The sequence below is a fragment of the Urocampus carinirostris genome, chromosome 8, assembly GCF_059441175.1.
Source record: "Urocampus carinirostris isolate Australia breed hairy pipefish chromosome 8, RoL_Ucar_1.0, whole genome shotgun sequence".
NCBI classification, from domain to species: domain Eukaryota; kingdom Metazoa; phylum Chordata; class Actinopteri; order Syngnathiformes; family Syngnathidae; genus Urocampus; species Urocampus carinirostris.
Window position 1 is genome coordinate 13,400,076 of NC_142356.1, and position 14,278 is coordinate 13,414,353.

Here is a 14,278-nt window from a genome sequence, read left to right on the forward strand (position 1 = left end):
GTACGTTTACGTTTTGTAGCGTCATAATTTTTTTTAGCTTCTTTTGAATCTTCTAGGGCTGAGGTTTTGGCTTGATTCCTAACCACTTATCCATTTTTCCTGTGTTCTCTGTGCGTCTACTTTGGAAAATGATATGCAAATGCACGACCTTATAACACTCGGAAAAGTCCGGTAGAACGAAGTTATTCGATGCATGCTCCTGATTGGCTGCCGAGTATGCAAATTAGCAAACGAACCGATATTCCGAAATTTCCAAACCGAACGAAGATTTCGAAATCTAAATAAAGCAAACGTTTGATTTGAGAAAATGATCTTGTTGTTTTTCTTTTCTTTTTTTTTCTTTTCTTGAAGTTGTCGGCCACCCAGGCGGAGACGTTTTTTAGGGGAAAAAACATATTCTTATATCTGTTTGTAGTTTGTTGTTGCAAAAGCAATTTTCGTTTGTAAATATAAATTTGCAATACACCATTTCTAGAAAAAAAATTCTTGGACAGTACTCAGCAATGGAGGAGGAAATGTTCGAGTAATTTGAAGCCTATAGACAAAATGGATATGCAATGTCTCGACGAAGTGATCTCAAGATTAGACAAGAAATCAGTGTACGGTTTCTCCTATTTGTTTTATAATGTGGCAATTTTTAAGCAGTTTAAGGGGGTTGTCTTTAAAGTTAGTATATTCGGTGATTTGATAGTTACTTTCAGCATAACACATTACTTTTGGATATTTCTATTTCTTCAGTAACAAATCACCTGAAAAAGGGATGACAGGTTGAAGCCAAAGGCTCTCAAAAGACCCATCCCCAAAACAACAGTGGTCGTGTCTCCAATCAATCATATAAACCAAAGGTTCCAAAACTTTTGCATGCTGGCGCCCCCTTGGCTCCCTAGTGTATTACTAGCTATTATTAAAACTTGCCTCTGATTGGTCAGCGCTTTTAAAACTCGAAAAGTAACAATTGTGGTTGGCCAAAACTCACTGCAAAACCTTGAAAAAAAACGCAGGGCTTTACGGTTTCACAACCGCACTACGTTCAAACTTCTGACTTTGGACTGCCGCCCCCTACTGCCCCCTTACTGCTTTCTTCTTCCTCACCGCCCCCCCAGACCTTTCAAAAAATGTGTTTATATGATAAACAAATTATCATATCTTAAATTCTTATAACAGTTATTAGGGTGGTCCTTATTTTTCGACTTTTAAAATGTCATGCTCTGACCCCTTGAATATGTTCCAATACATACAAAACGTAATTAGGCAAAGTTTCATCAAAATCAAAGGATATTTAGAGGTCGCTCAAGGCCTCTGAAATTTTGGTATGAAAAATAAGGATTTTTCGCACATTATATCAGACCTAGTGTACAAAGTTACTTGTAACTTTTCTTGTGTTACAATTATAAGCAATGGACTGAAATTGTATGTTCTAAAACGCCGTACACATAGGATTAAGATTTCCGTTTTTTCTCGAAAATTGCCAAAATTTTACCATTTTGGGAAATTTCAAAGTCGTTGAGCTACCTCTAAATATTATCCAAATTGTTCAAAATTGCACACAGTGTGTTTTTATCGATATAAGAACATATGCGGGGGGTCAGAGCCCAATATTTCAAAAAAAAAAAATTCGACCCCCATTAAGGACCACCCTAACAGTTATTTGTCAATCTATTAAAACATGCTAACATTATTGAATCACGATACATATAGTATTTTACAGTGTCTGACTTTCTTTTCAGATCCTTTTCCCGCTTACTCTTTGACAACCTTATAATGTGTAAAACCCGAGACTAATACGCCTTTTCTCGTGAAAATCAGTATCAGTTATCGCCGGGGCAATTGAAATTACTCTTTAAATTAAATACCGTAAATTCCGGACTACAAGCTGCTACTTTTTCCCCAAACTTTCAACCCTGCGGCTTATTCAGTGATGCGGCCAATTTATGTAAAAATTTTTAACGGCCGCCAGCGGTGCACGAGTACAAAAGGTAAGATTTAGACCAGTGGATTATATGCGCCGAGGAAGACTGAAACTTCTTAACTTGTGCACGAAAAGAAATATCCTGATCATGCAAAAAGAAAGGCACATGACGCAGCTTTCAAGCTAAATGCAATCGAGCAGTCCGATAAAGAAGGAAACAGAGCTACAGCACGTAAACTTTACTTTGTGAGCGTGTTTTTGAATAAGGGGACGTGGGACGACGTCTATATGACATAGTCTCTTTCCCACACTGCGGTAGACGACTTTGACGACGTCAGTTATAGGGAGGAAGATGAGGACGGTTTACCGTGATTATTACAAGTACAGAATGTTTTTTTAACACAGCCGTTTACTGTGTTGTGAGCGTGTTGCTAGTAGCGTTTTGCTACCCTTCACATGCACGGTTTGGGATGAAAGTTAAAATATTATTACTAAAGCTTTGAAAACTCTCTCGGTGTACCGTCTTTCTTTGTAAATATGTGTAAGCATGTATAATATGTATTTGCAACTGTATATTTTTGTAATGTATTTATATTAGAAACTTATTCTGATATGTTTTGCACGAGCAAATGAGAAAGAAGGGGTGGGGCAAACGCGGGCTGACGGGAAGTGGAGTAAAGGTGAGACGTGTTTGTGGACGCAACCGACAATAGTATATGTATATATTTTTCCCACCCTTACCTTTGGAAATGTACACTTTTTTCTTGGATTACTTTCAACGGGCACCTGGACTCTGCAGGTCTGCATCAAATTTTAAGTACCGGTATCATTTTCCGTTCTTTTTGCCGGCTGTGATTTTTGGACTGTGTCGGGTATGGGTTAATTTTGTGTTTGTGTTGCATTTTTGCAATGTGGGCGCATGCGGCTAATATACAGGTGCGGCTTGTGTATGTACAAAATCGGTTTTCCTCCCGAAATGTGGTGGGTGCGGCTTATAATCAGGTGCGCTCTATAGTCCGGAATTTACGGTAACTACTGCGACTGCCCTGCACCCAATTCAGGGTGTTCCTTCAGGGTACTTCCTGAAGATAGCTGGGATGGACTACAGCACTCCCGCGACCCTGGAGATGATAATCGGCATAGAAAATGGATGGATAAAATAACTGGAGACTGAAAATAACTACTTTTTTTTCAGTAACAAGCCCTATCACTAGTAGGTGATACTACAAATATGAGACAAGATATCATATTTCCTGCAAAAGGCTGGAAACCGCTTCAGGGTGTCCCCTGCCCACTGCCCGAAGATAGATGGGATGGGCTCCAGCACCCCCGCGACCCTACTGAGGATAAGCAGTGCGGATGATGGGAGGATGGTATCATACTTCTGTTCGAAATGGAAGATTTTAGGGATATCGGAATTGATTAACATTGCATATAAAACTAAGAGGTCTGTCAAGGACCAATTACTGATGCAGCACGGGGATATTTTGCAAGAGAGAACCCTGCAGGCCTCGAATACATACACTTGTGCGCACAAGCACACATGCACACACACACGTGCCGATTTCTGCTTGCACCTCTCTGCCTCATTAAATTAGAGGCGCACTGTGTCAGTCTGTTACCCACAATGCCTCCTGGTGAGGACAGGAGCAAAGGGTCATGGGAGAGTGCTGTCCAATCGACAGGAGCTTTGTGCATGGAAGTGTGTATTTCTGTTGGTGGTAGGGTGACCAAATAATTCCGAGTTGTGGAAACAGTCAAACAATGGCGATTCTTTGAATACAGATCTTTCTGAAAGAATTTTGAGAAAGAACACAAAACATTGCCAAAGTCAATTTTAACGGTTCACCTAATCCCACATTTGCACATGCTGTAGTAAAACATATATTTGTAGTACAGTGGGACCTCGCTACTTCGCGCTTCGACGTTCGCGGCCTGTAACAGTTAAAAAAATTATAAGAATAATGAAAAATATTACATTAAAATTAGAAATTACATTATTATACAAAATTTGAAAACAAAATATTCAATTAGAATTAGTAATTGCATCATTTTACAAAATTTCAAAACACAAAGAAATGCACGTGTACGCTAAGCGTCACGGCCATAATCGCAAGCTCATTGGCCAGCACTTGCTGAATACTCGACTCCCCATTGGCCCATTCACTACAGTAGACCACGTTTATCTCGTACGTATACCGTACAGCACAATACAGTACGCTTCTCGCCATTACTGTAGCCTTTGTCTTTTAAAGTTTTGTGAAGTCCTCGTGATGGCTCCTAAACGCTCTTCATCCCTTGGTGCAGCTTGTGAACCCAAGAAAAAGCGAAAGATGCTAACACTTACCGAAAAAGTGATTTTATTGGACAAATTGAAAGCAGGAAATAGCTACGCTAGCTAGCCCGACAATATCCATTTCGCCGCCTCCTGCAGCTTCTCCTGCATCGTCTGTGCCGTCATCCGAGGAGCAGTAAAGCTCTTCCTGCCCCTGTGCAGTCGTTCGTCGTTATTACCTCATCGTACTGCACAGGTCTTTTTATCAACTACGCTTAAAAGAACTTATTGTAAGAGGTAAGTTAAATTTTGTTTTATTGTTTGATTGTTTAACAAGAATTTCTCTCTCTAACCGTATTCCATATGGTGTACTGTATTGTACTGTATACAGGGGGGTGTACTGCAAACGTTTTTTTTAAGGTGCGCCGCTACTTCGCAGATTTTCCCTTTTTTCGGGTGGTTTTGGTCCCCATTAACAGGGTCTAAAAACAAATAATAATAAAAATAATAATATTAATTATTTATTTTTAAGGTGAGCCGCTACTTCGCGGATTTTCACTTATAGTGGGTGGTTTTGGTCCCCATGAACCGCGATAACCGAGGTCCCACTGTAATAGCAAACGTATTGCCGCCTAGACAGTGAGGAAAATATTCAAGAAAAGTGAAAACTCACTGAATCAGGGTTACTTTAAAAATGTTATCCGATAATATTACTAGTTACCTGTTGAAAAATGTAATCAGTAATGTAACCGAATACCATGATATTACAGTAATGTAGGGATTTTTCTTTAGCTTTAATTTTGAAAATCGCAAGGATTTAACAAATTTGCCTCGAGGTGTTGCTTGTGCTTTGCCATAAATCTTTTTCTCAGAAGGATAATAAGAATTCCCTACGCTGATTAAAAAAATAAATAAATGCGTTGTTATTTTGAGTTAATTGAGTTCTGATATGAATTACTAATCCCAAGAAAATCGATACAATGGACCAGGCCGTTTGAAATGGCACACACAATTCATTAACACAGAGAATCAATGATAACGGGTAAAGTTTTCGACCGCTGAAAAGTTACTAGCACAAAAAGAAAGTTTCCCACTATAATGCTAGTCGATTTGGGGAGATTCCCTTGTACAGAAAAAAAATGCTCATTTTTAAGAACCAGCAAACATGACGTTAAATCTGAAACCGGCCTCTTACTTATTGTTGCGGAGAGATTTGGTCTCGATGATATGACATGAAATGAAATGATTTGCATTTATATAGCGCTTTTCAAGTCAATGACTTCCCAAAGCGCTTTACAATGTGCTCCACATTTCCCAATAGCGGCCTTGCAGCCATGTAAGGCGCTAACCTGCTTATTGGGGGTATCAGGGGTTCAGTGTCTTACCCAAGGACACTTCTACATATAACACGGACGAGCCGGGATTCGAACTGAGACCCCTTGATCCCAAGACGAGCGCTCTACCTCCTGAGCTACTGCCGTCCCGGCACAACGTATAGCCCTCGTGCTAAACTCAAGGCCGTAATGCAGTCCCGCAAGGCCGCACCATGTGGCCAGCGTGCAATGAGTCAGTCAGGTAGGTGAAAAAGAGGCCTGCTATCGCTTAGCCAAATATTTTTATATGGACAGTGACGCTCAACCAGATCATGCCTCTATGGGTGTGGTCTTAGATATCTGATGTTTAAGAATTAAATTCCTGTGTGGAGTTTGCATGTTCTCCCCGTGCTTGCGTGGGTTTCCTCCGGGCACTCCGGTTTCCTCCCACATTCTAAAAACATGCATGTCAGGTTAATTGGCCGGTCCAAATTGAGCGAGTGAGTTGTCTGTCTCCATGTGGCCAGCGATTGGCTGGCAACCAGTTCAGGGTGTTCCCTGCCCACTGCCCGAAGATAGCTGGGATAGGCTCCAGCACCCCCGCGACCCTACTGGGGATAAGCGGTGCAGATAATGGATGGATGGAAGTTAATTGACAAACACTAAAAATGTTTTTATTGTTTTATATCATAGAATATTTTGTTTTGTGCACTATCGTCCATCTGTCCAAAACTTCAATATATGAATCGGAGGGAAATAAGAAATCTGATTCATCAATGAATCGACCGATTCATCGATTAGTTGCAGCCCTACTGTCAACAATACATTGATATGACCATGCCAAATAAGTAAGCCCAAAAGGGGTGAAGACAACAGTCTTTCAGGTTATCATAGGGGAAAAAAATATACATTACAAATAAGAATAAGGAAACACACCGATGACTAACTTAGAGGAGAAATGAGATGGCACAGCGAGTTATTTTTTATTCTGTTATCGACCTGCCACTGAGCATGCTGTGTGTACAGATGAGATCTTACCTATGCAGTAAGAGAGCAGGATGGAGAGCAGTATAGACATTCCTACTGCAGTTAGGGCTGTACACCTAGAAGGAAAGCACATCATATCGGTGTCATCTTAGTAAATATATTGTTTTTGAAAACATTTCAAACCTTTATTCGTACATTCGTTCTTTCCTCAACCGTTTCTCCTACATTTGAAACATTCTGTCTTCAAATCTTTTAACCCAGGGTTGTTTGGAATGTTACCGTCAATAAAATCGTTTATATGAATAGAGCATGAGAAAAAGCATTTGTTTATAACAGGGATTCTTATGACTCGCCCGTAATCTCAATTTCCAGAACGGTCTTTTGAAGGGCTGAAGAGAGAAGCTCATTGCTTGGTGACAGCTTGCTGCGATAGCTGAAAACTTCTGCTGGTATCCATTCTACGCCAACATAGTTGATATGTTCCTAATAATGTATTAAACTGGAATTCTTTTTTGGTAAGATTATATTTCTGTTCCCAAAGAAACAGCAAAGCAAAGAAAGGGGGAGGAAGACCCAAAGGTCTGGCAAACCCTAGTTACAGGGTCACAAGATGTGAGAGGATGTGGAAGTAAAGCGACTGAGTGGAAGAAAGAGGAGATCGGAAGGATGATGACTAAAAGGTCATGGTCCCAATACATTTTTGTGTGTGTTTTTATGACAAACAAGAGCTCTAGCTTCCGTTCTACTTAGACCTTTTTCCTGCAGAGCACTCAAAACACCATACATCCACATCCATTGCGGCCTTCCTCTTGGTCTCCTTCCATTGACTTCTGCTCTGTAGATCCTCCTCATCCATCCTCACCATGTGTCCATACCAACCGAGAACTTTTATCCACACGCTTGTTCGGTTCCACTACTACTCCAGTTCTGTCTCTCACAATTTCATTTTCTCAATCTATCCAATCTTGTCACTCCTAACATACTCCTCAAAATTTAATTTCCTTCTCAAATCTGTGTTCATGCTTCAAGTCTCTGCACCATACAACGCAGTCGGAACAATCACACTCTCATACAGTCCCCTCTTAACATCCATCCTCATACTCTTGTTGCTCATCACTCTCCTTAGAGCACCCAAAACCTTGCTTCCTTGATTCACTCTGTGCAATACCTCCCACTCCATTCCACCAACTGCAGCCACATCACAACCCAAGCACCTAAAAGTTATCCTTACTTACTTTATATATATGTGTGTGCTTTTGTGTGTGTGTGTATGTATTTCAGGACAAACTGTCTTTAGATGTATGTATGGGTACATGGATAGATATATGACATGATCTTATTTGTTATACTGTAAATCACTGGAGCATGTTATATAGCTAGATATGGACTTACCTCCATGAGCAATATTTGGAGGATTTCTTAAACTTGAAGGCAGAGCGAGACAAGGTGTTTCTTGGTAAAGGTCTAGTAGGAGGGGAGTACACTGAGCCTGTTGCCATAGTGTAGCCGGGTGTCGCTGTGGAGAAGAGTGGGGTGGTACCTGTACCTGTTTTAAAAAGGAAGTGCCTGGAAATAGAGAAACAAAGAATGAGAAGATAAAAGGTACCACATGTCCATACCTTATTACAAAATGAATGGTTCCAAATGATTTAAAGTGATTACAAGAATTACTTGAAAATAATGCTATAGCTTCTCGGAGTATGTTCTTAAGATTGAGGGTGGGGATGTCTTCGTATGGGATCTAAATATGTATATCTGTTTATCTGATTGTGTCTGTCCATCCAAGATAAGCAGGAAGGAGTTTAGATATGACCACCATCTTTTACAGGCAGTCAGGTAAGTTACCCTAGATGTGAAAAATGCCCCAAAAGCTGACTGAGTACTTTTGGTTTTGCTAACTCAGCAGAGTAACAGAAATAAATGATTCTCTCTCAAGCCAGAAGATGTTTGGCCAGACCATAAATATTTTAAAAGTAGTCACTCTAGATGTGAAAATGCCAATGACCCTGCCAAAAAAGGGATACGCCAGAAACTGTTTTGCGTCTTAATGCTGGTGATGATCTAACGGCACATAGCCATTCTAGTTTAGATTGTAGCGGAGACCATGTAACAAACTAAAAACTGTGTCTCGTAAATTAATTCGAGGCTTCCTTTGCCGCCACCAATTGTGTTGCTCCGTCCTATCATCGCCAAGCTAAGCTCTATAAAGACTTACAGTCATTATTTTTGCAGGAAAATTGAACACAAGCGATGTGCTACTAGTCAAAACCTCAGAAGTAGACATCTTTATTTATTTATTTTTTTTACAAATAATTTCTGTACCGTTAAATTATTTAAAAAATAATCTGTTTTATTGCAGAGCTGTATGGATTCAGGACTTGATCCACTTTTATTGACTTGCTACTTTGCTGCCATCATGTGGCCGTTATGGAAAATTGCATTCACTTTCCGGTCCCGTCCTACAGAAACCACATATTTTTCTATTATTACACGATTTTGAAAAAGCATCAAGAGGCCACTAGGGAGCGTTAAAGACCCGCGTGTGGCTCCAGAGCAAGTCGTCGAGAAGTCCAAGTTTGTTGGCGATAGAAAGCATCTTCCTCTGTTTAACACATTAGACGATGACAGTCTGCGAAAGTGGCGAAACCGTGATAAAGCAAGGATTATTGTACAATAAATAGTTCGGTATAAAATGACTAATATGCAAATACATTTGATAGGCCTCATTTACACTGTACATGAGAACCATACACTTAATTAAAGTACAGTATTTATCATCTTCAATCGATGCAAAAGTTATTATTCCCGTAACGAGAGTAGTTAAAGAGTGATAAAAGCCCTGCAAAAAGCATGTACAGTAATTATCAAGTTCACAGCTTCTAATTAATGACAGAGCTTCTGCTAATTAGCGCCTGCAATTACGACTTCTCTTTAACAAGGGAGGGTGATCAACAATTATAGCCGATCGTAACAAGGGACCTGTAATTAAATCTCTGCCTCAAGGCAAAAAACAGAGATAAGGTGAGATTTGGGGGAATTACAGAAACAGAATGAAGGGGGGGCTGAAAAAAGAGGAAAATACGGAACAATACACTGAACACGGTCTAATTTTACAGGTTACAGTATCTTCATAGATTTGGATTTGAAGGAATGTAAAGTGATAGGTCTTCATTCGAGCTTAATTCATTCCAGGATTGGACTCATAGCTCAATTTGCTCGTGTAACGGCGGCACAGTTCTGAAGTCATGAGATCGAACCTACTGCGTGGAGTTTGCATGTTCTCCCTGTGCTTGCGTGCGTTCCAAGATGGCGGAGCGAGCAAGTGCAGCGGCTTCACGGGCTCCAGTTTGTCTTTTGTTTTTCAGTGTTCTTTTATCCCTCATATTTTCCCTTTGACTTCTTTTGCAACTACAATAACATCCACCGTATGCTAACGTTCCACCGGATGCTAATGTTAGCATAGCGCTAAATCTCCTGCCCGATGCTATTAATAAATAGCAGCTTGCACACCCCGACGGAGCTTTTATCGTCGCCGGCGACTTTAATCGGGAATGTTTAAGGACTGTACTTCCCAAATCCATTCAACACGTGGACTGAGCAATTAGAGAAAAAACACTGGACCGTGTGTACAGTAAGTTCAAACATCTAGTTGGATCCGCCCATCTCTGTCTGTCCCTCACCCCCTCATACACCCCCCTCCGGAGGAAACAAAGCCTATACAACAAAGACAGTTAAAACATCTTCTTTGTTCCTTTATCTCTTTGTTTTCCTTATCCTCACTGTAAAATGTGGGACTGGAGTGCCACGGCCAATTTCGTTGTCACAATATATCCCATGTTGTAACAATGACAATAAAGGTACATTCTATTCTATTCTTCTATTCTATTCTATTCTATTCTATTCTATTCATCCGGGCATTGCGGTTTCCTCCCACATTCTTAAAACATGAATGACAAGTTAATTTTCTGGTCCAAAGTGTCCCTAGGTGTGAATGGGCGAGCGAATGTCTGTCACTGTGTGCCCTGCGACTGGCTGGCAACCAGTTCAGGGAGTCCCCTGCCCACTGCCTGAAGATAGCTGGGATGGGCTCCAGCACCCCCGCGACCCTACTGAGGATAAGCAGTGCAGATAATGGATGGATGGATAATATTTAAATGAGTTTTTAGTGATGAGGAATAGGTGTTCTATAGCTATTTGGGTTTTCCTGCAGCCTTCTATTGTAGCGGCAGGCCTCCAGGCTTTATCCACACCCATGAGGTGATGAGAAAGAACCATACCAGTGCATGAATGTATCTACATCATTTCACAGTATAACCTCGTGCATGTATAAAAAAAAAAAAAACTTTCTCCCGAGTTTTATGCATGTATTTATGTGAGGGAATATAAGTGTTGCATTTGCAGGTATCCATGTAAAATGCAGTTAGATAAGTCCTTCAATGATTCAAAGATTTGTCTTCTCCGGAACTTTACAGGGTGTACAGAAGGTCTTGGGCACATTTTGACATTAAATAACTGAAAAGATTAAGGATATTAATAAAAATCTGGTAAATTTAGGAAGCTTGTAATCTGAATTTTTACATAGCATGTTCAAAGATGCTCTATGTAAAAGCACCTTTGGTCACACGACACACATCAAGCTGATAGTCTACCCTAACCCTTAAACGGGCAGTTCATGCTAGAACACCCCATAATATGGCAGATTTCAAATAATTTTGCAAAGAAGAGTGGGCCAAAGCTCCTACATAGCGTTGTGAAAGACTAATTACCAATATTGTGAACATATTATTTCTGTTATTCCTGACAAAGGTAGCCCAACTTGCTATTAGGTTAAGGGAGCAATGACTTTTTCACATAGGGCCAGATAGGTTTTGAATTTAAGGGGGCTTTAATAAATGGAATCCACATTTTAAAAACTGCATTTTGTATTTCTTTGGGTTGTCTCTGTGTGATATTAAAATGATCAGAAACCATTGTGAGTGGTAAATATGCAAAATAACACACTGGGTTAATGGGCAAAACCTTATCACGGCACTGTTTGGAGGCGCACAGTGTTGTAAGGCGCAATTTCTGGCCTCGTAGTCCGGAAAATACAGTAATTTACCTCGTTTCCAGAGGCACATTGCTACCCAGCACCCAGCTGTCTTGCAGCGGGACGCTCTCTGGGGGTGTGTTCTGCAGTTCGGCAGGTGATTGACCAGCCCCAGGGGCCGGGCTTCCAGTGGGAGGCGTTAGTTTCCGTGTAGAATTCAGCGATCGACCAGGGTGTTGCAAAGAGCCCAGAGACTGGTTTAGAGCTGTTATTGAGGGCTGCTGACAATATGGGGGAGCCACTGGAGGTAAAATGTGATGGTTGCCGGCTTGCTCTGAAAGCAAAGGACAGAAAGTAGGGACTTTAATTGTGCTAGCAAATTTGAAATGCATGAAATGAAAAACACATTTGTAAAAGAGTCATTTAAAAAGCGATTTTATCTTCAAGCAGAGTTCATACAGCTTTTTCATGGCCAAATTCAAACACTTTTGAAGGACTTTTAAAGGCAATTTTTCAACGTTTCCACTACAGTGTTCCCTCTAAGCTGCGCGCGTGCGCAATTGCGCACTGCTCGCACATTCTCAGCGCACAAGAAAATCTAGCCAGCGCAAAAAAATGAGAGCTCAAAATTACTAATTAAGAAGCGACTTAAGTCAAAGTTACAGTGCATGAAGGTTAAAATACACGGGTTCCCCTGACGTTGTGTCCTAAATGCGGTATTTTGAAGTCTAGTCGAGTCAGAGTAGAATGAAGTTGAGTAAAGTTAGTAGAGAACCGGCTTCTTCGGCTCGGCTCAATAAAAGGAACCGGCTCTTTCGGGTCCTAAACGGCTCTTCAGAGGTTGTTTTTGCTTCTTTAATCCCAACATGACCAAATATTATGTAAAACTATCCAAAAAGTGACTTAAAAGAAGGGGGGAATAGAACAAAAAAGAAAAAAATACCAAAATGAAAAAGTAGTGAAAAGCTGAGAAAAAAGAAACAAAAGGAAGAGAAAAAAAAGAAGGAAAAATTTAGGAAAAAAGCCAGAAAAAAAGAAAGAAATGTAGGAAAAAAGAAAATGGAGTAAAAAAAGTAAAAAGTTACAAAAATGTAGAAAAAAACACAGAAAAAAAGAATAAAAAAGTTTGTGTTGCGTTCAAATAATTTCCAATTATATCAAGTGAATCGTGTTGCCAACATTGTACTTCCACTAAAAAATGTGATTAAATCCAGTTGCGTACCGTGCAACCGACTAAATAAGCCCCCCAAAATGTTAATATTATGCGACAAAATAGATCAGGAAATAAAAAGAAATGGATATCTTGGGAAAGAATTGTAAGAACAAACGACGTTTGTAGGGTGTACAACCTTTGCAATAGTACATGAGTCAATTCATTCAAAAGAGAAAAAGAATTTTGCATTGCCGGAAACTCAGCAAAATGTAACTTGATGTCAAGTTTTGGACATGTTTGATAATGATTTATCTTGACACACTTGGGATTATGGTTGCTCACTGTTGTTTCAAGCGTTGCTCACCGACTTTGTGTGAACGCTCAGACCCGTGGAAAATTAGAGGGAACATTGCTCCAGTACCATTAAAAGAAGAAATCCGGTGTGAGTCACATATTTTGCAGATCCGCAAATATATCCGCGATTTGCTTATGCAATTTCTAATCGTGTGTGAGCATTTATCAAGACATATGATTTTCATATCTTGAGCAAATCTCAAATATATTTGTGGGTTTCAACAATATGTGTGTAAATTGTTTTAAGAATAATTTCTCCCCATATATGTGTAAAATAACAATAAAATCTAACTTACATTTTCAGTTGCAGGAAGTTCTTACCCTTACAATTTACCCCTGGGAAAGGCTACTTTACTTTGTTTTGCATGGCCTATAATAAAAGCTCATAATCAATAGATAATACTTCAACTAATACACATTTCATAGTGCCCTTTAAGGTGAAGCATGCACCTGTCGTCTTGGGTGCGACCGATAGGAGGCGATGACGCTTCAAGTCAAGTCATGTTTATTTGAATAGTCCTCAATCACAAAGAGATAATAAAATGACTAAATTTTGTGCAGGCTTGGGGAGTAACGGAATACATGGAACGGCAAAAACGATGTTGGCAAGCTGTTTGGATTGATTTTCATTTTGTTTGTCGCATTTTATGTTAGTTTTGCCGGAAATCAAAGAGATCAAAGCCAGGAGAGAAAGCTTACCACGTGTTGTGAGTCATCATTTTATTCATATTTAGTTTCTTTTGTCTTTTATTAGCATATTTGGTATTGGAGTCATCCAAAAGTAATTGAAAGTAATCCAGTTAAAGTAACCCTACCCAACCCTGTTTATATGATTGTTCACGTATTTTTACTTGCTATTCAAATCAATATTTTTTTTTACCACTGGAAGGCGCTAAATAACACACAAGGTCCCTTTAAATTATTTAAATTTTAAAGTACTTTGCAGTACAAATTATGTGGTCACGTCTCTTAAAGCAACATTGCTCTAAATATTGTCTAGTAGGGGCATTTTGCTCATTTTTCAAATGTTTCTTACAAGATAACAGATAAACTAATACATTTAGCTAATAAAATGAATATAAATGTGCTTTATGGGAGAAAAACACGTCTTGGTTCAATAATGTATTTTTCATTACTTAGCATTCGAAAAATATTTACATTTAGAAATATCAAAATAATAAATACAACAGAAAAGTAAATAGAGGATTTGTTATTTATTTAGAAATGTACTTGAATTTTCCTGTAATGTGGTGAGCAG

The 14,278-nt window shown here is 39.5% G+C and overlaps 1 protein-coding gene across 1 annotated transcript in view; it reads right to left on the reverse strand.

The window, feature by feature from the left end:
* The window catches only part of LOC148360750 (teneurin-3-like), a 238,694-nt gene that overhangs the window by 138,760 nt on the left and 85,656 nt on the right, over positions 1-14,278 (reverse strand). The window contains exons 3-5 of the mRNA XM_088341657.1: positions 11,586-11,847; positions 7,877-8,050; positions 6,536-6,600 (exon numbers count right to left, since the gene is read on the reverse strand). Coding sequence (XP_088197783.1) covers positions 6,536-6,600; positions 7,877-8,050; positions 11,586-11,847 — 501 coding nt within the window. The remainder of the gene's footprint in view (positions 1-6,535; positions 6,601-7,876; positions 8,051-11,585; positions 11,848-14,278) is intronic.